At 40.2% G+C, this 25,899-nt stretch overlaps 1 protein-coding gene across 1 annotated transcript in view; it reads left to right on the forward strand.

The window, feature by feature from the left end:
• The first annotated feature begins 3,612 nt into the window (after nucleotides 1–3,612).
• Nucleotides 3,613–25,899, forward strand: part of LOC124404993 — a 65,286-nt gene continuing 42,999 nt past the window's right edge. Inside the window, exon 1 of the mRNA XM_046879577.1 lies at nucleotides 3,613–4,829. Within this exon, the coding sequence (XP_046735533.1) occupies nucleotides 4,821–4,829 (9 nt within the window). The 5' untranslated portion in view covers nucleotides 3,613–4,820. The remainder of the gene's footprint in view (nucleotides 4,830–25,899) is intronic.

The following is a 25,899-nucleotide window of genomic DNA, read 5'->3' on the forward strand; positions in this document are numbered from 1 at the left end:
GTCATGTTTCTTTACCTGGATTCTTACGGGTGTTTATATTGCGTGAACACAGGTAGGTCACCGCTTTTCTATCCCTTTTGTCAATACGGCTTACACCATGAAATAATAATGTAACGAATGTAAATTTTCAAGTTTTTGCGAATATATATTTTTAAATCTGGCGCCATTTCTCTATGCAATGGCTGAAAGTCGACACACACTAGTGCCATGTGCGTCTTATTCCAGATATTTCCGATCTGATCTGAACTAAGTTCTAATATAAAAAAATTAATTTTCAGGTTAGAGTGTGATTCACACGCGAGGATAAATTTTTATAATATTAAAACCTTTTCTTATATATAGAGAAAAGTTCGCACGGTTTGTCCGAATGCGCTTGAAATTTGATGATCGACTGCGCATGCGCGAGACGATTAAATTTTATTGGTCGGTGAAATCGGACGCGGCAATATTTTTATCTGCAAGGCAGGGGAGCCAATTAACTTACTTGAAATGAAGCGTAAGACGTCAAACTCTCTCGCATCGAATAATTATTGGCGAATTGTTACGGTGACTTGTAGTAAGCATCAGTCATCAGTCCGCAGTTGTCAATAAAAGCTGTTCCGAGTCACCGCATAAAATATCTGAGGCTCACTAGACCTGAAAAAAAAGACAAAAATGCATCACTTATATATTATCCGTGATTGAACTTTTTTTGGTTGAACATTCGGCTATCAGAGAAGTACAGTGTCACGTTTTTATATGAGAACATCATCACGAGACGTGTGGGTAACTCTAATTATAATGGCAGTGGAGATTGAAAAAAAAAACGAAAGTCTTCAAATTGAATTCTAATGTCATGTCTCTTTCCTGCACCATCCGCTTTGATGCTGTCGCGGTGAAAACACCAGGAACCATTGATTATTATTAATCTCTTTTTGCTTCCTCGCCGACTGAATGACTACAACACCAGGTATCCCGCAGCTAATATACTCAAGAGGAATTTTTTGTTTCTCAAAACATGGAGAAAGAAAGAGGAAAACGTGAAGGAGTTGATGAAGCGAAAGGGATTCCCTGCATGGTGGAACGAGGGACAGGTGGCAGTCGTATCTTATAAATGGCGTCGAATATCGAAATGCGTAGAGTCCGGTTCCATCCAAAGACGCAATATGGCGTCGGAGGATCGTTGAGACAGAGTTTTATCGCAGAGTCTTGGTCGCCACGCGTTCGGTCTTATCGCAGAATTCCCGACTGAAAAGACAACATCATCCGTTCTTATCGTGCCCGTGCAGTTACATCCGTTGCATTATTTCGCGTCTTGCGATACCTACGCACCTTACAGTATTCATTTCCTCGAATAGCTGGCGCGAGTAAATACAATGCCTGCAATAAATGTTTAGTCTACAAGGTAAAATCTCTCGCATTAAGTGTCTGCCAATATTCGTTCGATTTGTTTGCCTGTCTCGTATAACTGCAGCGTTGCATCCGTGGTGCAGTGAGCATGGAACTTGGACAAACGGTTCCGCAAATCGGCCATAAAGGTGCAAGAAAAAAACAAAAGAACCCCGAAAACGGCGCCGCGAGATAATCTCGCACAATCCACAATTAACACACCAATAGCCTCCAATATTCGTGTCTATTCTCAATGAAAATATTTGCCAAAGATCACATTCAGGCGTTAAGTGCTTTGGCACCACGAAGCGATAGGTAGAGCTTATATATAGGCATGTTTACATATTATATACAATCATCGTCTCACTTGGGCTGTTTTGTGTTTTCACAGACATCGAAACAAACGGCCCCGCTACCTCAGGCCTCTGTAAACACAAATATTTTCGAAAAAGTTTTGAAAAACTAATGCGCGCGCGAAGTGCTTGCAGTTGTGCTTCAGACCACCGTTTATTCCTCTCTTTTTAATTTTTTCAATATGATGTAAAAATTGCCTAGGTATATTTTAACGCTGAGAAGAATGCGTTATAAATTTTCCACATGCATAAATTAGTTTCATTTTCATTCATACACATTGCGTTGGTGAAAAACATTAAACAAATTCTGTATCTAAAATGAAATTCGATCGAACCGTTTACTTAACTTATTTCTTCAAATCGAAACGCCTGTAAGAAATTACTTTACAACTTTATCAATATTGTTCATCTTCTAAAGACTACCAAAACAGTAGCTCGCGTTCCTTTCCTCTTATATTCGCCAAAATCGATCGGTATGCAAAGTTTCGGGGGTGAAGGTCGGACGCGATAAAAGGTATAAAAAAAGGGGGAAGAAGGAAGAGGGAAGAAAATGAAGAAAACGAAGAGCGTGTTACGTAGGGAGCAGCGTGCGCTCACTATGGTGGTAGGATACATGTAACATTATATACCCTGCACGTAGGATATAACGTGCGTTATAGGAGGTAGGTAACTGCATACTGTGACGTGAAAACCTGTTGTTCCCCTACATGATATAAGCGCCATTATATCTCTCCCAGGTATTATGTACCTACACACGAGTGCGTTTCAGCTGTGTGTATCCGCGCATGCGGGGTGTCAATTTTTACGGGCAGCATGATTCACGAGCCAGGTTCATCAACTTCTACCCGATTCTCATCCGCCGCCGTGTATAACTGCATATACAGCTGCTCGCGTGCATCCTTTCACGGTACACACAATAATAATAATAATAATGATAATAATAATAATAATATTGTGTGACAAACAGAGTGTAGGTACGTAAAACACACGAACCTTGGAGTTTGATCCTAGATTAGGTTGGAGCTGAATTAATGAAGAAGTGAACTTGTTTGAAATGAATTTGAAATAATGTGTGATTGTATATGTAATTAATTATTCACTCTGATGCACATGTTTCTAATGCTGGAAAGTTGATACACTGCTTTTTAATCTGCTTACACAGCTGAGTGCAAATCATCTTGGGATTAATTTGAGCGAGTATTGAATGATTAAAAAAAATGTCAAAATTGATTGGAGTTGCAGGTGGTCACAACTGCGTTGCACTGATTTATATGGCAAGAGTGATCGTACCTATATAGAGACTCAGAAAATGAAATATGGTAAAATTGTATACGTATAAATATAATTTCATTATCGCTATGAACGAAAAATCCAAATTTTTTATACAACCACATTAGTTTCGTAAATGAAATTTGAATTTCTCTTACGACTATATAATAATATGCTAGATAATAAAACTTCCAAGAATTCGTCACTACTGTTTTATAAATTTAGTAAAATAGTATGTACCTACATATAAATATAATTCGCGAGAAAACGAGATTGACTAGAAAATTTTATTACCGCTATGAAAGAAGAATGCAAATTTTTTATACAACCACATAAATTTCGTACCTAAATGAAATTTTGATTTCGCCTGAGACAGTCATAATATGCTGGATAAAAACTAACAATAAATCAATCCTATTCTATAAACAAACAAAACCTTAAGGCAAAGCGACTGTCGATGATTACGTATCCAGATAGGGAATGAAAAACGACGGTGGCGCCGCCGCACGGCCACCGCAAGAAGTGAAACGGCGCGAGCGCGTGTTGCGCCGGGGCTGGAAATAGGGCCGTAGAACCGACGGTGTTCAGTGGGATTTCAGCCGCTGTCCGCTGAGCGAGAAGAGCGAGCGAGCCGCTGGTTCTTCAGCGACAGCGTATCTCGGGTTGCCGGTGTGCGCGTATTGTGCGCGTCGAATTCTCGCGTCGGTCGCAGCGCAGCGATCCGAAGGCCTCCGGTTGACCAGAGAGACCTTAATGCCCGCGTACGCAGCGAGACTCCTCATCCTTTCCGGCGTTGCATCGTCTATTTGTGTGGTCCTTGCTTGGAAATAGAGACGCGAGAGCTTGGGACTTTAACGCTGGGAAAGGCGATGCCGTTTTGGTTATGAAATTGAATTTTCGCGGGCTTCAAGCGCGCAGTTAAATAGCCGGTGATTTCCCGCCACTGTGGCGCGCGCGATTTTTTTTTTGAATATTTGATTGGTGTTGGTGTCGCACGTGTTTCGTTATTATAAACCCTGCAGCAGCGATGATTATCGCGGTGTTTTATCGTTCGTCGTTCGGTGATTAGTGCGGTTAGATGTCCCGGTTACGTGGCTTTATGCACTGATCAACTGATTAGTTACTTTCAACAGTGTGTGTGCAACGAGTACCTTCCGTCACACGTGATTGGGGATTTATGCAGTGCCTGATCGAGCTCTGCAATCGTGCGAGTTTAATGGATGTGTTTAAAACTTTTGAGTGCAAAGTTAATCACGAGCCGTAACTTGCGTGATGGCTAATTTTGGAGTTATCGTTATTTGAACCAACAACCTGTGAAACAATGAAACACTTTTTTAAAAGTTTCACGATAATTGCAGACTGTCGGATGTGGGGTGTCGATGAAAAGGGTGTGAAAAGTGCAGTTTGACAACATTCGTTAACAAAATAGTAACAATAATAATAAAAATAATGGTAGTGAAACAAGTATTTCTGCAGATTGACATCTACTTGGAAAGCTGTATGTAAGTTATTATTGTGATTAGTCGTGTTGGTCGTCAGAAGTCTTTTCATTTTCGTCGATCTGTAACGGAGTTCAAGTTTCATTGATCGTGAAACATTAAACTATGTAACGCGATGCAAGCAGGTGAAGGCCGTTATGTCGCCGAAACTACCTGCCTGGAAATACCGCATGTGACGCATATCCGTAAACGGACATAGATAAAAAGTGTGGCAACGCATATCCGTCGCACATGCTCCCTGCTCGTAATTATTTTACGGCGAGAGATCCCTGGCTAAGGATTACCAGCTTAAACGTCAGGGAAAACGCCGTCGTCGCGAAGGAAGCGCGACATGGACGACGTGAGTTTTATTTCCATTTTATATATAGGTGCTTATAATAGCTGCGATTCAAACCTGGGTTTAAACGTGACGTGTCTGAGGTTCAGGTCAGTCAAGTCTGTTCGATGACGAACTTCGTGAAGAACTAAAGAATTTGTTACTAGAGTAAATAGTAAACCAGTCCTGAGGATGACCCAAAACTAGGGTCGAAATGTTGTTTGATGACCTACGTGTACATATCCAAGATCCTGCCTACACAAGAACTATGAAACGTACTAATCGTTCTAATAACAATTAATCGAGAGATTTTCAAATTTATCAATCGAAATTGAAACATTCTTGTGCCAAGATATGTGTCAAAAATATTCCCACCGTTCCTATTTAAACAGAGAACTTGAGCCTGACAAGTGTTGGAAATTATATGTCAATTGTCATCGGACAAATGATCAACTTGATACCATGCATACATAAACATTGATCAACTGGCGATGATTCAATGAACCGAAACGAGTCTGAGAAATATAGTTCCTTTCGAATCACCGATTCTTCTCGTTAGTTCGGAAAAAGTTTTCCGTTCGGAAAGACGTACGATTAAAACACCTGCGCTGCACAGGTTTACACGATAACACCTAGTAGGTGGTCTCCTCCATGGATCACGTGTAGATTTGGTTATGCATTGAGAGCGTTCTTTCCACCTCGGATTCAAAACCGACCCCGAAAGGACGACGACGACGACGATGACGACGTTAGTTTGGTGAAGCAGGAACGGGTTTTATTTGTAGTATGTACAGACTGCGCATTAATGCACGCTACATACATACATGTATACCTACCTGTAAAATCTATATATACCATATATAAATATATCTGTGTAATCTACGTTGCAAAATGATTAATGAAACCGGGTCTGATTGGTGTAGCAATACCCGCAGAGCTGCGGGCCAGTTGTATCTCTCTTATGTACAGCTGAGCTGGTATAATATTCGATATTCTAAACACGCCTCGGAGTAAACCTCTCGAGGTCTTATTTTAGGCCTGAAACCCGAAGAAGGATCCACGGCCTCCATGCCGGTTCCTTTCCTAGCATATATGCTGCACGCGTTTCTCTATAGACGATTATGTTATATTATTATCTTATGTAAAAGAAAAAAGGAATAGGAAAATAAAGAAAAATCGGTATATCGAAGCCATTAGCCGCACGCCGACGGAGTGTTTCGACCTTCGTCTATATAGGTAGGTAGATACTAATTCCTCACGATTGTCGAACCTGCGACTCCTCATACCGTGGTGTGTATATGGATTTTCAATGTTCTCATCATTACTTTTACACACTCTCACGGTCCTAATGCGATAAGCAAATGTTAACGCAAAACGCATCTTTTTCATAAACTATTAGATTTGATAAAAGATGAAAAAAAAATGGAATAAAAACTACAAAAAAAAGGGGCAACGTGGCTTGTACGTAATTGTTATGTAGGTATAGTATATCTGATTACAACCGAGATATGCGGCAACATTTTCTTACATCATACGCTTATCGAATCACGTATATTCAAAGTCACTTGTAATATACGTAAAGGCGGATATAAATATAATGTACAAGAAAAGTTGCATTTCAAATTCATTCTAATGTATGAGTTGAAATAGGTATAAGAAGAAAATTTATTCGGTACAGTAGCAATTTTCTCACCGTTACGTAAACTTACATATTTTCGAAAATTTTTAACAAGATTAGGTGGTTAAGAACTGGAAGATAAAATTCTACGGTATAAAGCTTAAAATTTTCAACGACTTGATTACAAATTTAATTTATGGTTACAGCAAGCGATAAAAATATAATACATGTACGCGTTTTTTTATTGTAGTGTACGATCAACGCGATTTTTGTACAATTTGTTCCGCACAACTACAATAAGAGTATAATAAATGAAGTAACATGTACAAATTACGTCCTACAAACTCGCCTCGTTCAAAGTGATTCTAAAATTACAAAACAGTGCAGTTTTTCTCAAGTGGATATCGATACGTTAACATTACTTACGTGAATCTCGTTATTCACCAAATTTCTCAGATTCTAGCAAAAATATCCCCAGCGTTTCTCTTCTCCAATCAATAATACATTTTCACCTCATTCCGTGTTGTCAGTTCGTTGCGTGGGATGACGAGAAAATTTAAGTCAGCGGTAAGTTTATCAGTTATTATCAACGATAATCGAGACGTACGACGCGCGAAGAAATGCAGTCTGAAAACCGCGGCGTTCAACAATCGGACAATGCGGCCAGATTGCGCATTGTGTTTACTTACTTAGGTTTATCCAGTCGGTTCGAGTATAAGCGGGGCGCATGTGTGCGCGCTTGAGGAACACTTCTGATTCCCACATCCATGCATGCGCGCCGAGTCTCTGAGAGCGCATAAATTCTCGTTTAACTCTCATTCAGGCATACGATATATACACATAATATACACGCGTTGCAAGTGTGTTGTATGTACATACTCGGACGCCTATCCGCGGTTTAGGTTCGTCACGCATAACGCACCGTCTTCATTAAACAGCCGAGCTAAGCCCGAGTTTCTTCGCGTGCATCTTGGCCATTAAACTCAGTGAGGAGGCCCTCCTTGCAACTAATTTGTACCGTAAATGAGATCCGAGGATCATTATCCTATAAAACAGAGCCAAGAGTTCTGCTGCCCGGTTTTCCGGCCGCGTTACATTATGTCTCAAACCTGCAACTCTTCTCGCCAGCTTGGGGCGCAGCGGGACGAACAAGACTCGGGGGCTTCTAGGTATACCTACGTCTTGTTAATCGCCAGTTTCGGGTGTCGGAGCAACCGCACACTTCTCTTTACACGCCGCGGTATTTTTATGGATACTCAACTTGGCGATCGTTTTCTGTGTGGTTCAAATTGTTACTGTTGGTGGTGGACGATATAATTATGACGGAGAGAGGAAGAAGGTGGTTACGTCAATGGCACATCAAATTGTTTCTTTCTTTGCTTTTCCTTCTACTAAATACACTCGTAAAACACTTCATACTGTAAGAATTTTTCTATTCCGTTATGGTTACAAATTACTATTGTATATGTAAAATCATGGCAGCAATGCAATGCAGAATATATTCATTCATGATTTCAAATACACGAAAGATAAATGAACAGTGACTTATTGCACTTTATTAATTGTCTACTTTTAATTTCACGTTTGAAACTCTTGATGAAAATTTATCTGACAGTTTTTCAAATTCTATGTCATATCTGCAGAACTTGTTATAATAATTCAGTAAATTTTCATTTAGAACTTACAACTCTGTCGCAATTTATTGATCTATCCTAAATTCTTGATTATTATAGAGTTGCTAAAAATTCTGTAGCCTTGTCTGACAAACTTCGTTTTTTATGATACAATAAAAGAAAAAAAAAAAGACCAGGATTCGTATTATTGCAAAGAGAAAAATTTCGATGATTAAGACGAATGAAATTCTGCTAAAAATTCGCGTTACGGAGCAAAGTTCCTGAAATCGCTGCGGCTATGCAGGCTCGTTTTTGTACCGCAGCAAAGTATTTTTCAGAGCAGATAATTAACGGTGGTTACACCTTCGACGTGATTTGGCACGGGTAATAACCGAGACGACAATCTCGACTCTGCACGCAACATCCAGAAGCGTAATTCTTGCGAATTCTCCGCGGGACTAACGCAAGGCATCGGCAGCTCGTAGGTCGAGCTTTAACAACGCCCGTCAAGATTTCTCTCATTCAAAATTATCACGGTTCAACATACATTTCATCAGCCAGTGTAATATTTCCCGTTGAAATTATGAGGCATAAAAATGGTAGGTATATAGGTAGACAAGCAGTTTGAACAGCAACCGAAACGTAACAACGTTCCAGAAAATCGTTTAGTATTCGAATTATACGACCGATTTGTGATACTTTTAACAGTTTCTTGCCATATAAAATCTTGTACCATATATTTACACTATTAAAAATATTGCCAATATTCTCATGTTAATTTTTAACTCCGTTTCGCATTAGGATGAATTTAATTTACGCACCGCTAAACTTGAATAAGTAGGTACGTGTGAATAATATAATTGTATCAAAATGTTAAAAATGAGAATCGCGATCCATCTTAAAGTCGCAATATATCGCTAAGGGGTTAAAAAAACGCGCGATAGTTACGCGCCTACGGTGATGAAAAAGCAAGAGAATCCTATTAATATTGCATGACGAGTGATGCGGCAAAGAAGTTCTGATTTCGCATGCGGAACGCAAACGCCCCCTACGCATCAAAGTCACGCTCGCGTAGCTGGTATCCCTGGATCCAAGCTGTCCCTCAGGACGTCAGAGTCCTGCACCTCAACGCTCGAAGTCGTCCCATGTACATATAGCCGTATACCTATATATACAATAGTTATGTACAAACTCGCCGTTTTTGGTGCAAAAGCGACGCCGAATTATGCGACTGTGATTCGTGCGGCGACTGTCGAGCGTTTGAGCTGCACTCTGTCAGGACTCTGATATATATATATATATATGTATATATATGTGGAGCATTCCACGCCAATTCGACCTGGGTTTTACCCTTGACCTGTCAGATTTAGCGCGCGATTTTTTTCTAAGATTCATCTCACTTTGAAAGGTACTCGATTTTTTTTTTCTAACTCAATTAGAATTTTCTACAATTTTTAGAAACGATTTTAACGGAATGCAGCAAATAATTTCACACGAATTCGTTCGAATAAATCTTTTGGGCCCATTATTGCAGTAAAATATTACACACACGTTATATGTTTCGGTTTTTACTTCATTTTGTATTCATGTGTGTTTCAACAAAGTTCCTACTTCAGTCTCCAGAATTGTATCGTCAAACTTGTCTAATGTGAAGAATTCCGTTCTCGAAACTAGATGATAACTTTGTATAGAATTTAAAATGAGGAAACACTATCGAACGAATTGTGTTTAAATCGTGATTAAAATGGAAAATCAAAAATGGATAATTATATCCGAATAGTTTATTGTAATTGTTTTCGTTTCTTTTCTTTTTTCATTATTTTCCATCGTCAGTATTTGCAGATTTCCAAGCGACTCATTGTTTCTGCTGACGTTTTATTTTTGTATTAGCAAGCGAGACAGGTGCGATGATTTATGTGAAAGCGAACGGATCGTCCCACATCAAGTAATTCATTTCCCATCTAGACAGACCGAAAGGGTTGATACGTAATTATCGAATGATTATCGTCAGCTGTGTTCAGCTCCCGTAAATAGACGGGAAGCGGAGTAATTCTATGTTCCATTGTACGCCTGTCCGTCTGCTTCGCCGTGTATAATATAATATAGGTACCGGTAAAAACTCTGTTCCTACGAACTTACAATGAGTCATATAATACGAGAGAATTCGAGATGAAAACTGCGCTGCGAAATTGCTGCAAATATCTATAATTATATATGTAACTTGTATCACATACGACAAATAAATATTTTTTGAAAAAAGATCTTGTAAAGTACAAAAAGCCCATTTTTGATCGGTCAGAATTAATTCAATAGTAAAATAGTTTATTTATACATTTTGTATTTGTACACTTTTGTCGTTTGTGTATTGAATTTCAATGGCTGTGAAGCAGGTGAAGAAATTTCGTTTGTATACGTCACTGTTTTACTATCCTGTGGTTTAATTTTCGAAACGGAATTAAGAGGGTAAATCTTCACTGTTAAAAATATCTACATACTATGAAATGCCACAATTTATGATAATATTTATGCTAATAAATTTGAAACAGCAATTCTTACAAAACTTGAAAAAAACTGGTAAACTATTTGTAAGAAGTTGAAGCGTGAAGCTGATATTTTAGTCGTGCGTGATCGAAATCCCACATTGTTATACACTGAAAGAATTTTAATTACACCGGGATTCCATACTGATCTCTTAATTATGCAGCTCGGACAGCGGGGCAATCGGGTCACCGTAGTTAGGAGACAGATGATCTATCATCTCATTGTCCATGCGGAGAAGAACAAGCGAATGGCTTTTAGCGCGAAGAGCATGCGAGATATGAACGGTGTCGCAATCTTTGCAGTATTAACTTTTGACCCCACGTACATAAGTATATTAAGTATAAATAAAACGACGAAATCAAAGATTTAAACGTCGCTCTACTAAAACGCGATCCAATTAATCATCGCGCGTAGACGAAACGACGACTCTATAGATTAACGGGGCGAACTTTTTATAAGAAGATGCGCATTCCGGGTCCTGCACTCAATTAGCCGCGAATCTCGTGTAATGCGCAGAGAAATACGCATCTTATGTATATTATCGTGTACTTAAGGGGGCACATCCGAGTAGAATATTTAAAAAATCGATTGTCTTTTATCAGCGTTCTTAAAAGTTTGAAGTATGTAGAACATTGTGCGTAAATTGCATAATTTTTACCAAATTTGGACACAATGTTTTTGTACATTTTGTCTCGTTCGCGGCGTATGGTTTTTTTTTTTTTTTAATTCAACTATATATTTTTTTATGATCAAAAAAAGGTGTAAAATTTAGGCCCAAAAACAAACACCAACGTCGAAACGTTCGCCGTTTCGTTAATAAAGAAGAAAATTCATCCGCAGCGAACGGTTCAATATATCATATTTCAAGATCCTGTTGGAATTTTTTATTTTAGATCAGTCGACTGTCCAAAATCCTAAGCAACGCAAACCGTGTCAGTACGGAACATGTTTTACACCGACCACTGTAAAAACGCTACGAGTAAATAAATTTTTATGAAAAAATAACTGAATATACCTGAATGTATAAACTTTGAAATAAAAAAAAAAACGGATGGAATCGAATTAATAGTTTTTTGGATAAAAATTCTCGAAATTCGCCTACTTCTCTAGGCATTGGGCCCAATTCGGGACCATGTGACACTTGACACTTGCCACTTTATACCAGGGGTCAAACACCATGTGACCAAGGTCCTTCGTCATGTAATATCGAGTGATGCGCAGTCATTTAAACTACCTTGAATGGTTCCGTGTTGGTTCAAATTTAGGTTAATTTTACTTTTCGTATAATTTCACGTAGGTGAGTTGAATGTGAAAACCTGTAGCATCATTATGCATCGATCGGCATGATGATGAACTATTGCCGGATGCGGTAGTCAGATGGACTTGGAGACTTGTAGAGACCATTGAACCTGCTTCCGGTTTTGTTATATTCTTAATCAATCGCTTGAACGCACCGCCGAACGCTGATCTCTGAAACGCTAGGCTTGTCGTTTCTGCTATTCAATACCTGATCATTGTCGACGTATCTTCTCATCCAGTTTTAATCTTTTCTCTCTCAAATGTTGGGATGAAAATCAGTGAAGTTCATATTCGATTCGTTTTGGATATTCGAACTGATTCTTACTGGTTAATTCATCATAGGTGATAAATAAAACGAAGTATTGATACGAACTAACAGTTTTGGAAACAGGAAAACGGAATACTGTTTAAAAAGCTACGACACGTAAAAGCTGTGAAAACTGACATTATAAGCAGCTTGATCCAATCGTAGGTCTACGTAATAGTGAACACTTAGAACTAATCAAACATGTATATATAATACGAGTATCGAATGCAATATTGAAGTTGGTACCATTATCGTAACGATTCAAGCTAACCAGAAATCGTTATTTCGCGATTTTGGAACTGTTTGGAATTCGTTCAACCGTAACAAACCAAAACGCACTCAAATTTCACAATCCAAATCCCTCCAAAGTAATTGTAAAAATAAGAAAACATAAATTTTCCCCAATATTTCTTTACGACAACGTTCCCAACTTCAACCTAATTATCGAATAGAGTTTAATCGATTCTCAAAACAACCTAACGAGTATAACCTATAAGAATATACGAAAGTCTATATGAACACAGACTGCAGTCGCGGAAGGCAAGGCAACGTCTCGAAATGAAATAATAACACGAGAAGGTGGGTTAAGGTTACATATATAGGTACATATAAGTGTGTTACTGCCGGACGCTGGTAGGTATAGAAGCCGCTGGTCTAATGAAGACGTTTTGAAGTTCAGTAAGCGAGAGAGAAGGAATGTCAAGGCGCCGCGACGCGTACCCGCGGTATATGTGCTCTTCCTCCTCCTCATCTTCTTCTTCTTCTTCTTTCCCTTCTTCTTCCTCTTCTTCATCCTAACCGGAGCAACAGCGTCCAAGGTAGGATCGGTAAGAAGGAGGAGGAGGAGGAGGAGGAGGAGGAAGTGAAGAGTGGTAGGACACGGAATCGGTAAAGTGATGGAGGGAGGTAGGGAGGGAGGGGGAGGTGGAGGTGGAGGTGGAGGAGTGGACGATCATGAAAGGGGCCGCCGCTCACTGCACCGAGATTTCATTCGTAGATAATCCGTTTCCTTTTCACAGCCGTATCTAGAGTCGAGGCTCAGCCCATGTGGTTCTCGCCGTGCGTCCCGCCAACCAACCAACCCAACCATTCCGTTAACTGTCCTCCACTTCGTTCGCTCTCGCGGGACAAGCAGCTCCTTTTAATCCCACCTACCTTTTGCTCCTCGTTTACTTACCGAACCGTAAAATTGAGTCATTCAGTTCGATTTTTGAGAACGGAATCGGAGAACGGGAGCTAACGGAGTCAGACTCGATGAGAAGAAATAGGACAAACCTCAGAGATGGTGGCGAGAAAGATTCTACGTAATTCACACTTTGCAGTTTGTGTAATAAAAGCTTTATTTTATAATTGTTGACTTTAAGAGTTGGTAAATTGTGTGCTCAGGATTAGCTTGCGTCGTATTATTTTATACGATTTATTAATATTAATTTAAAATTCAAATAATCATCGTTGAATGAAACCAACGATGAAATGTTTCTATTCATTATAAAATAAAATATTTTAGCATTGATTTCATTCAAATATATTAAGCACATCGAGAAATCACCCCGTTCGGTCCCCATTTTGGAAAGTCGTTTTCAACCGTTCAAACCATTTTTCCGCAGATAAAAAAATACGTGTCTCTTAGTATTCAATGTTCGACAATTTACTTGAGTCTGAACGAAATCAGAGAGGAACACCAAACTGATGTTCCTTGTGAGTAAAGAAAATACAAGAATCTTCTGATTGAGACATTAATAATAATCCAAGTCTCGTTGAAAAAAACCTCTTACAGTTGTGATTTTCTATTTTGTTTTTTTTTTTCTTACCGTGCATCAAGACTAAAACCACAGTGAAACGATCTGAATAAAATTTCAAATTCTTTTCCGTCGAAACATCGTCAAATGTGTAACAAATGATGTTCGCAATTTTTCGCGCAAAGTGTTTTTCTTTTAATGAAATTAACTATTTCGAAAGTTTTTACGAACATGGCTATAAATTCATTTCCGCAGGGTATAATATATACACATACGTATATAGTTTTGCCGAGGCATCTGATAACGGGAGCGATAAATTTACCAAATAGTTGACAATTAGTCCAAGTTTTTATTCTTCCAACTTTCTTATTTCGACTGGCTAACGAGCCAGGATCTCGTTGCGCGCGTCACGCCGGCCTGAATAAATACCTACTACCTACTGGGGCCTTCAGCGGCAAATCGTTCCTAGTTTTGGGCCTGATGCGCGCCCGTAAAATGCTCGTAAACGTCCCCGCGCTTTATCATATATAAACCCCATAGCGACGCATAAACACTGAAAATTACTGCGCAGTCTCGGTCAAGGATTCACCCTGAAGCAAATGACGAAAACGAGTCAGGATTTCGATCAGCGGAATCGTCGTCGTAACTTTGGATTAATAACGAAGATAAAAAAAAAAAAAAAAAATTTCGTTCAAGCTGCGTATCAACGTAAAAGCTTTTAAAGTGGATTTTTCTTGACCTCAATTATCGACTATTCTGTCCTAACAAATATCTTTGTGAGAAAAGTTCTCTGTTATTCCGTATTTTGGTGACGTGTTGTCTAAAAAATTCTAATTCAAATTTGAGTAAATGGATTTTTAGATTTTTACTCGAGTATCATGAATGCGAGACTTTATGTGTACAACATACACACACACAACGTACGGTGTAATTATCGTCGGTGATCGATAAATCTTCCATCCCGACAATAAAGAGCTCTTGATAAGTATAAACTTTATAGGGGCTTAACAGCTTAATTACCGAATAAAAGTCCCCATTGAAATACTGTGCAAGTGTGTCTCGAAAAGCAAACAGGCAAACCTTCTCTAATGAAGAACTCAAATTCTGAATATTTATGTCGATTCGTTTACGTAATATACGTCCACACTCGACGATCATTGGCCTTTTCTGATCCAGCATCCGAAGATCTTAAGATCTTAACGTAACCTAGAGAAGGATTAAAAAGTGATAGTTTTCAGGTAAATTTAACAAATCCAAAAATCAAACTGTCGGACATTCATTTTGTGACTTTAAGTATAAACTAAGAGTAAACTATGCGATACTAATTTACTTCTAAATGAGTCTCCTGGATCTAAAGAGAATCCCAATCGTTGAGCTAGCAAAACCAGTCGACAGGCGTATTCGAACTTTCACTGCGTTAAAAAAGAAAAGAAAGAAAAAAATTAAGTTGAGAATAAAAAACAGAGACAAGAAAGAAGAACCTCCCATGGTGAAATGAATCGGTGTGCAATTTCTATGCAAATCTCGAATCCAATTCTCGGGACACATTCGGGACAGCTTGCAAAACACTTTAAACCCGACTCGCCTGGTTCAGACATAACTTAATCCTGATCCAGCCACGTTGAAATTCGGATCCTCAATATAGTGTAACACTTTTCAGAAACGATCCTTCACATACACGGTGAAAATTTTTTTTACCTTCGTATATATTTCAGGGAGAGATTTTTTTCTCCCCGCGTCTTTGACCGGTTTCCAATTTATTTCGTCCATTAAAATTACTCTTCAAATTAACCGCCCCTTATCCTAAGGTGAAATCTCTCGCTATAGCGCGTTACAATCCTGTACCAGAACTTTGTTTCGGGTATTCTTCAGTTAATATAACGTATAAGACGTGCGTCGTGCGTCCGCGTTCGTTGCAGTAATGGATATATCTTTATTAGACGGTCGGTAGAGTGGAGATCTATAACGGGACGCAACGGATCTAAGGAAGAGAATAATTATCCAATAATTATCGTTTGCCTCGCGCGAACGACGACGCGACGAGCTTGGGATGCTGAAGCAGCGGACGTCCTCTTTACACACGTCGAGTTGTTATAGCTGTAGGTACGCCTGATGCCTATCACCAACCGTAAATTACTCCCTCCTCCTCAATTTTGCCCGCACAAATTATGGAAATTTTGAACGAACCACGGCAGTTTATAAACCGGCTAGTTATAGACTCATCCTGAGACGAATTATAAAAGGGCTCTACACCGGAGTGTTGAAATACTTGTAGGTATTAGTTATGTATTTATATATATATCCATTTTTCCCGTTACCGTCAACACTTCTTCAAAATGGATTTCATGTATTTTCGCATTCACCAAACTTGTCTGATGAATATATTGGAAAGAAGTGACATCGTGAATTATAGTAAATTTTCGTAGTAAGGTGTTGAGAAAATTTCAAGATGAAGATCCTTTTCCCGACGTTGTATAACATGATCAGAATTCCTGATTGAAGATAACATCGCACATCGTCACGAGGACAACATGTTGTTATTTGCACCAATGAAAGTGATCACGAATAAGACAACATCTCTGATGCAGATGATAAAACTAGGTTTATAATGATTATACTCTCGTGACTTTCTTACGATTCTAATGTTTTAAGGCTTGTGATGGTCACCGTAGAGATCTTCAATGATCGCGCGAAAATTGTTTGGCAAACTGGAATGTGCCAACACCTGTCCGTTAACAGTCAAATTTTCGCGTTACTTAACTCTACGACACCTAATATAAGATTTCTTGACTGTTTATTAAGACAACTAATGGGAATCTGGTCAGCAATTAAAATCTCCATATGAAAAACATTAAAATGCTATCAAAGACAAGAAGAATACCGAATTTTCATAGACACAAAAATCTTATTCTCAAGAAATTTTCAAACGTGAAAAGTCCACGTATAGAAAATCGTAAATATAGAAATTCAAAGTCCAGAATGACAAAACATGATAAGTTCTCTCGACACTTCTACTTCGAACATCATAAAAATTGTCTAAATTTAAGTATTCACTTCTATAAACCTTCGATAATGTAGCCCATCAATTTTTTATCTTTCTATATATATATTCACCCTAACCCCCGAACTTCCAATTCACACATGAGTCCCAACATTGACCTTGAAACGTTACAATGACCACATCGCATCGGAGGTTTCAAATCGAACGAAGCTTCAAGTGAATAGCATCGACCGGAGTCGAGTTTCAGCGACATTCGAATCCACCTCCACGTTCGTATCGAAGCCGCATGCCCATACCTCGGTTCCTCCTAACATGAGCCTGGCTTGTGAGGCCCCGTCGAGCGGCGTCGGTCCCGCGGTTCCTCCCTCGCTGCCGTCAGGCCCACGACCCAAGATCGAATGCGCGATCGAGTGTGTAAGTGCGACGGGCCACCAGCAGAGCCGGACCACCCGAACCCGAGTTCGGAACCGAGCAATCAGCTCCAGCAGACGAGGAGGGACCCTAGAAGCAAAATCGGTGAACGCGTGTGTGTGAGTCGAAGGAACGTGGAAAGAACCGAAGTAATCACTCGAATTCGACAACTTTGTCGGCCTCTCGGCCTCCGACTAGTCCCGGAATGTGTCCACGTGCAGATAACGCGATCCGACCTGCACCACTCTCGGCATCCGGTTCTTCTTCCCGGCAGGAGAATTCCTCGGCTATCTTTTATACGCGGAACCCGGAACGGGACCACCGGTCTTTTCGCGGTATTTCTTATGCCACTTTGCCGCCGCTGCGATATTCTACACCGAAAAAATGGTTTAGCTAAGGTTTAAATCTAGTTCTCGTCCACCTTTTTTTTCTTTTCTTTTCTTTTTTTTTTTTTTGTTTATTTTTTCGAGAAAATATTCAGCCATGAGAATCTAGAAGCTGAAGGATACGAAAGTGGATAAGATTATTATTATTATCTATACCCTCTCTTAAATTGTTTTGATCTATCTTGATACTATATACTACCACGTGATGTAAAGAGATATAAAATTTTTTAAACAGTTATTTGAAAAATTGTTAGAAATCTTTAACTTGTTAGTTAGTATACATATATATATATATATATATATATATATATATATATATACATATGTTTGTGATAAAATCACGAGATTCTAATTTTTCAACTCGTTGCACCGGTAAGGTGATCGGTATGTCAACATTTTTCGAACGAATTCAACCGTAAGATAAACATTCAAGGAGAAAGGTGTGCATGCTTTATTGACTTGCAGGCTTGTTGTGAAGCCGAATGATGAAAGTTTGGTGAAATAAGAGACTCGTGAGATAAATAGCGACGCTATATCACTCGATGATTGACACGAGGCTGTCGTGGGATAGGATGAAAATATTTAAAGTTGAGAAATAACTAAGCAAACAATCATTCTTTCGTATAGAATGAGTGAAGAAGCTGTAACAGGAGTTCCGAACTAATCCATAAGAATTTGCCTCTAGGGAACACTCCTAAGGGTGGAGTGTTGCAGTTGAGTGTCTATCTAGAGAAGACCGTAATTACAAGACCTTCTGATGAGTTTAAAGCAGCACGTATAGATGGACGGTCGTTACCACGGAATAACTTGCCTTAGTGTACCCACGTACTTAAGGCATATATAACCCGAACCACGGCTAGATCCTAGGCTGTAAAAAGTTTGACCCTGCAGACCCGAAAATTTGTACCTCCTCCTCGAAGCTTTCGGAGCAGACGAGATTTCATCGGTTAGGAATATTTTTTCTTAAACACTTGATTCGTTATGCACTTACACAAGAGAAATACAAAATTCATGAACATCTACGGTTTTTTAACCCTTGCCGGCATAGCGTCTCATGTATTAGACGTTTAATCTTGGGTTTTTGGAGTCGTTAAAAACGAATTCGACGTCAAAATGTAAAAAAAAAAAAAAAAAAAAAAAAAATTGAACCGATTCGCTTGAAATTATTTACTCGAGTGTTTTCGGGGTCGCTGAAATCAAATCCGACGCCAAAATTACAAAATTCAAGACAGCCGATGCAATACGGCGTACTGAAAATACAAAAATTCATCCCATTCACTCATACTAGATCCGTAATTTTGGATTTTAAAAATTTCAAAGGTTTAAGTTGATTGATCAACAGCTAGTGGTGATCGTGGCGAAATAGTCCAAGTAAACTCAACCCAGTCAACCCAATCGAAAAGAACTCACTTTTCATTTGAAATATAGAAAAAGTAGTTTTCCAATTTTCTTCAGAGTAACTAAGTATAATTTCGTTTATGGCGACCTGATCCTGTACGTGTAGGTATTGCAGTTGATTCTCGAACGAGGATCGGGAAGAGGAGAAAATAAAGAGATTAAATCAGTCGATCGTTATTAGTCAATCACGTAACCGGTCAATAACTAGTTTCCTCCAGAGGGCCAGAGAGGCACGCGGAGGCGCTCGGTCTCCTGCAATTTCTTCCGTCTTCTGTTTGTTCGTCTGTAATTAAGCCACCGCCGTCGCCGCTGCCACCACAACCTTAATTACTCGTCCTGTCCTTCTCAAGAGCTCTGCACTCAGCCAGCCGGCTGGCACCTTGCCCCAGGTGAGCCCAGGACTCTCCTATAGATCGAGGTACCGGCTACAGGATAACACAAAGACTCGGTGTGGATGATCCGCCTCGAACAACATCCACAAGATCGTTTTATATGCGGTAGCGTTTCTCTCAACCCTCGCAAACAACGCAGAGATAATAATTACACCTGCCCGTAGAGCTTTGCCGAGTGCGAATGTTCGCGATTCGCTGAGCCTGTTGATTTGAGCCTCCTCCTTTTCATTTCACGAATCGAATTACTGATTATTCCAATTACGGGGATTCGCACTTTGCAATGAGTTATGCAAATTGTTTTTTGCCGTTTCTCGAGATCACGGCTTATACGGCTTATACTATGGCAACTTTCTCACGGCCAGAACTGCGGTGTCTATCTCTCTCTTCTTGTCAAAGTTCGTATTACGGCCAGTCGACATCGCGACGGTTACTCGCTTGAACTGTAAGGTGACACTGCTACCGTAATGATAAAATGAATTCCTTTACTCCCGGGATACGTTTAGGTGTATTATATGTACCTACATACGTCATATTATGCACGTAATACCCGGTAGACGATATTCTTATCATACTTGCTTACAGTTATGCTGTTGTCGAGAACTTTCTTCATCCACTAGCAAGCTTACAAACTTATATACTTTTATGCAACGATAAGAATGTTGAGTAAACGAACTTCTCACGTTACAAAAATATTCGAAGATAATTGAAATGTTCGAACAAAAGGCTTTCATCGTAGTCGATGAAACCCATGGATTTAAGAGATCAAAATTAGCGAATTACGAATGAGGAAAAATAAATTTTTAAGTCTAGTTACACTTCATCGAAAGATTTCATGATAATCTCAAATTTTCCGAACAAAAATGATGATTTTCAGCTTTTAACCTCGATTCAAATTCACAAAGAGAGAGAGAACAAACTTTTATTATTTTTAATAAAAATTTACCCATTTTTCCATTGAACATGAGTAATAACAGTTAGCTAAACCTTTGAAAGATCTAGTTCAAATAAAAAATTAATCTCTTCTCTAAATTTCAATTTCACTTTACTGAATAAAAGTTCAAATAATACGCAGCCTAGTTTCGTAATCGTTGAAAAAAATCAAGATGCAAGTACCAAAATCTTCTATAAACTCGTCACCATTCAAAGTAAAAAAAGACTCACAAAGACAAGTTAACCGATAATCGACGACGTGATTAAAAACTTAGATTCTGTGAGGAAAAATTTGACGTACGACAGCGAGCTTCTTGTAACCCCTTCACATTAGGTATTTGAGCTTTTAACACCCACTTTCTAAGGGGTTTCTAAACAGGCTACCTTTAGCAGGGGTATCAATTTGCAGGGTGTGCAAAATACGCGTTCGCAGTGGATCCTAAGTCTACGAGATCGGCGATCCTGTCTATGACTCGGTCGTCATTGGTTAGTCCGCGTTTCTTCTCGGGTCCGCAGACCACTTCGGTACACTAAAAAAGATCGGTGGTGCTCGCGGCTGAGCTCGGGTGTAAAGGTTAATGAGCGCAAAGGCACAACCTATTATTTGAGCCTGTTCTCCTTCCCTCCGCCTAGCCGAACGAACCGAGCCAGGCTTATCCTCCTCCTTCTCCTCCTCCTCCTCCCCCCTCTCCACTTCCTCCTTTCACCCCGCTCGCCCCAGCTGCTACACCCTTTACCGCCTTCGGCTCACTCCCTCTCCCTGCCCCACGCCCCGTTATCCACCATTATATGAAGGCGCAAAGCAAGAAGGAGGGAAAAGACCGATCAAGGAAGCCAATCCAACCGACCGGTAGTGGGGAAACTGGGAGACCTTGAGCTGCCATCGAACGCCAGACATCTTCATCCTGCGATTGCCTCAAAGAGCTCTGGCTGTCCTCAAGGAGGAACGCGAACAACTGCTGAAGAAGTTCGGTCCAACTTCGTGAACCCACTTTGTTTTCAATGTGCAGGGTTGGTACCAGTCCCTCGAACTTTGATGTCTCACGAAGTCTAGGTCCACACGATACCAACGTTTGCGACAACTAGTGGTTACCTAACACCGAAAGTAACGATTCTACATTCATGACTCAGGATTATGTATCAATTTGCGGAAGCACCGTAGCTGGAATAGAAAAACTGGTCTTCCGGTTTCACCCTACACAGCGCAACAACGAATGACGCGAAGTTACAGAATGGCGAAGGGCGATTGGGTAAATCGAAATATATATATATATATCGCTCGTTGTGTGAGGTTTCAGAAGCACGTGTATCTGCCTATTGTGGATCGTTTTTGCGACTGTAACAGAAGATTCATGCTGCCTGGATGCAGGGGGTGAATTTTCTAACAATAGCTTAGGGCGACTAGAGGGATGTTTTTTGGGGCACGGCGGGGTCGCAAATCATCGGATCTTTGTTCCTACCTCAAGGGTTTTGACTGAAGCGTGTCGACCTGCAGGGTGTAGTGAATACGGATGCGACTTTCACATTGAAGCCCTAAAAACCGGACAGCGTTTCTCTCTGTCAGATGAACCCGACTCGTTTCTCGGTTCTGGGTATACAATTTCGCGGTCACCTATAATTCAGGGTGTTCGGTGTGGCTGAAGAGCGATATAGAGACGTCCAACGTCGGCGTCCCACGAATTAGCCCCGATCTCGATGCAACGCCCGCATCTGTTAATCCTTTGGCCCTACTTAAATTGTCTACCTTGATTATTTTATGGCCTTCTTTCACATGCATTCTTAGATCTATACGTTTTCAAATACCAATATTTTATTATATCAGGTCTACAACAAGTATCTGATTTCAAAGCTGTAACTGAGCGGTGTGTCTGAAATTTATTTTGGAAAAATTGAACATTCAAATCTGTATACGAATTCTGTGAGTCTTTTCTAGTGAAGCTCGAATACATTTAAGACTTAAAAAATAATCTCATTATCAGACTTGACCCCTCACCTTTGTAGAATTAATCATTATTCACTCGGAGAAACAAGGTGTTTATAAAATTCGGACAATCCATTCCAGCTCAGCATAGTTTTCCAATTAAAAAATGAAATAAGGCAAATATTTGCCCAAATGACTCACTTATGGTCACTCCTGCATTAAATCATCGATGCTTGAAAGAGGGATAAAATATTTTCAGCGAAATTATCGTACAAGTATATATAACAACTGTTCGTTGAAGCTTGCGGCTGGTTTTTACCGCGCCTAAATATGAACACGGATCATGATGCGGCCAAGTCGTTTTGTTCAACGTGTTAGAGGGATCAGTGAGGTATTGAATTTTTAAACTCTATCTGCGCAGTGTGACCGCAGCTGAAGAGTTCGGTTTCAGCTCATGCATACGCGTGGCCACGTGAGGTGAAATACTGACAGGATACACGTGTAAGTAATGCTGCAGGTAGGTATCGGCGACACATCCTTATATATTTCTTGAAGGTCGTCGCCTGCCATGCAGTCGCGAGAAGCATCTGAAGACCGAGCGTAACTAAAGCGATTCTTGAGGATAACTTAAAATGATGGTCGTCTTTGGCTCTACTGGGGATTACAGTAGTTCGAAATGCTGAAGAGCCTTCGCCGGGCCGAGGACATTGACGTGTTTGTGGATTAGACCATTCAGTCTCGTCACCGCGGTCTCCCTTTAAGGATTAGGACGATTCAACCTCGCGTCGAACATATCCTCACCCTCGACTTTCAAACTCTTAGCTCTCTCCCTCCCGTCATCGAACCCCATGAAAAACGAATGTCCATCATGTGTACATGCACTGTGATACCAGGGTTTCTGACTGACATCCTTTTACCAAGTGCAATCGATGCGATTTCGTTGTATTTTACCAAAATAGTAAAGTAACGAATGAACTTTTAAGGTTCTGTATTTCTTTCTCACTCCTTGGCACCCTTCTACCACACTAACTCAAGTTCTGCATTTACGGAAACATCGAATAGATCTTTTTTACATAATCAAGTGTCAAGATTCGATATGTCGTCTTACTGTGGTAAATTAATTTCGTCAGTTTATTCAAGATTGAATCGAAATCGATAAAAAATTATTCAGAATTAACTATAAATCAATTAGAAATCGTGACGACCCCTAGAGTCTAAAACTTAAAACTCAATGATATAATCTATCGACTAGACGATTATTTCTACCAACAAATCTCTCAAACGAATGTAAACACCAATTTCTTCACAATTATCAATTACTTAAATACGCGAGCTTCGAAACAAGACATTTTAAAGTGTGCGTAAACCGCACCTACAAGTGAAGGAAATTTGATACAGAAAAACTATTCTAGGTATTCATTGCTGTACGGGTATGGCTTGATTGATTTACTGGATCCGCGCGGCGCTAACAAAGGAGAAGTAACTTCGTAGTTCTTCTGGTTGGCCGGTCATCGTTTCAGGTTGTGGTTTTCAGGTCTGGTCCACCTGACATGAAGCACAGATTTATCACGGTGCCTGTTCGGACCAGATATCATCTCGCCTCCGTGTTCGTGTCTCGTCATACGGAACTCCTTCACTCCCCTTTCGACCACCTCCGAATACTTTAACTCAACCTCCGAACGACTTGGGCTGCACGCCATGCGCAGCACCTCCCGGTGACCAAACAGACGGACCGTTCTATTAACCAAGCAAGTTGAGACTCCGGCAGTGCCGATAGAACGATTTAAATGAGCGGTTGTACCCGAATGATGGAAGTGTTCCTGTGGGAGGGTAACCAGAGGCCTCGAACCTGAGGGACAGTTTGTTGGCACTGGAGGTTCAGTTCACCTCAAATCTTTTTTCTCTTTTTTCAAGAAATATGTTCCGATGGTTGAGTGAATCAACCAAAGGCATTACATTGGTTGAATACAGTCAGAGTGAGGGTTGACTGGTTGCGGTGACACACAACTCACCGATTCACGTTCAGAAAGTTTCTCCCTTGTGACCTGCTCTGCGGGTTCTCTCAGATTTCAAACATTGAATGACTGCAAGGAACGTTCGGCCTCCGAGGGTGTCAGGCAGGTGCTACTGTTGCTTCGTTCGTATTATGTCCGGGCATGAGAATACGCGGCTTCCCATTGAAATTGAAATATTCTGCATGGTGTTACAGAAACGAAACTTGTTTCGCCCACCCTGCACCTACGCGGTAGAAGTTCCCCTTGAGTACAGAGAGGAGAGTGAAACGGCAGCACGTACTCTCCTTCACTCACTCACTGATGCAGGCAGGCAGGCAGTCACGCACGCTCGTTCGTTCGCTCGTCAGGCCGACTTCCAACCTGTAGAAGGAAGAAACCAAAACTGGGCTTGGTGTAATTGAAACGTAGCCTGTAGCCAGGCTGAAAAACGTCTCACGCCAGTCTCAGAATTCTCCGTGGCGAGTTTAGTGTGCTGAACATAAGGATGTATATATAATAATACGTATAGCAACGTGTAAAAGAGGAAAGAAAAATTTACTTTACGAGGTGAGCCCAGCAGCCACTACAAGGGGATCAGTAATTGCAACTAATCAACTACTTGCCTCTCGTCGTATCCTCGTCCTCTTTTTCTTTGACCGTCGCGTCGCTCCTTTGCAGGAGAAAATTCAGCACCATGTACACCATATTCCAAGCTTTTACGTTCAGAGGAATAAATGTGCATGTGTTCCGGAAACAAACCCAACGCCGATGTGGTCAAGACTTTAGATGATCAGTCACCGAAGAGCGTAGGTGCTACTGTGCAATGCAACCAGTTAACCGACGACACGACGATTCACTACCAAGGTGCGTTTGGGTCATTCGGAATGGTTGCAACGATGGTGTGTTGCACGTATTCACGACTGCAATACAGATCTCTATAGTATTCCTCGGTATATATACGTGAAAAGAGATTGTAAAAGTAACGATAAATGCATTTTTACTTTCGCTTGGATCTTGAAACTTTAGCATAAAACAGGATATCTATATGAATCACTCTAGAGTACATATATGCTTATCCAATCTCCTTCAACGGAAATTACACATATCCGTAGGTTTTTAAATAGAAACACGAAATTGCACGTATAACCGTTTACATACACCCTTACATATATTGTACCCGCATATGCTGTTCCAGCTCTGAGTTCTCATGGTAATATCGCGTGGGAGGGAAAATTATGGTAATCGCGTGTAAACAGCGCGGAAAACGGATATGGGTGTTGAGTCAATTGATAGACAAGCTGTGAGCTGGTGGAGTGCATTTTATTGCCGCAAAAACTTTTCACCTATAGTGTATACATAATAAAGAGTAAATTGCTAACGACAGAATGGTTTAACGCAGATGCGTAAAAAGTAAAAATTCGAGAGCAAGAACAATTGTTTTGTCAGGGCGACCAACATTTTTTGAGATTACATACGTAGTGGCGACTTGTCGTCTGAATTTATGAATATTGGTCACCCTGACAAAACGATTGCTTTTTAACGCA

Source organism: Diprion similis, chromosome 3, assembly GCF_021155765.1.
Source record: "Diprion similis isolate iyDipSimi1 chromosome 3, iyDipSimi1.1, whole genome shotgun sequence".
Classification (NCBI taxonomy): domain Eukaryota; kingdom Metazoa; phylum Arthropoda; class Insecta; order Hymenoptera; family Diprionidae; genus Diprion; species Diprion similis.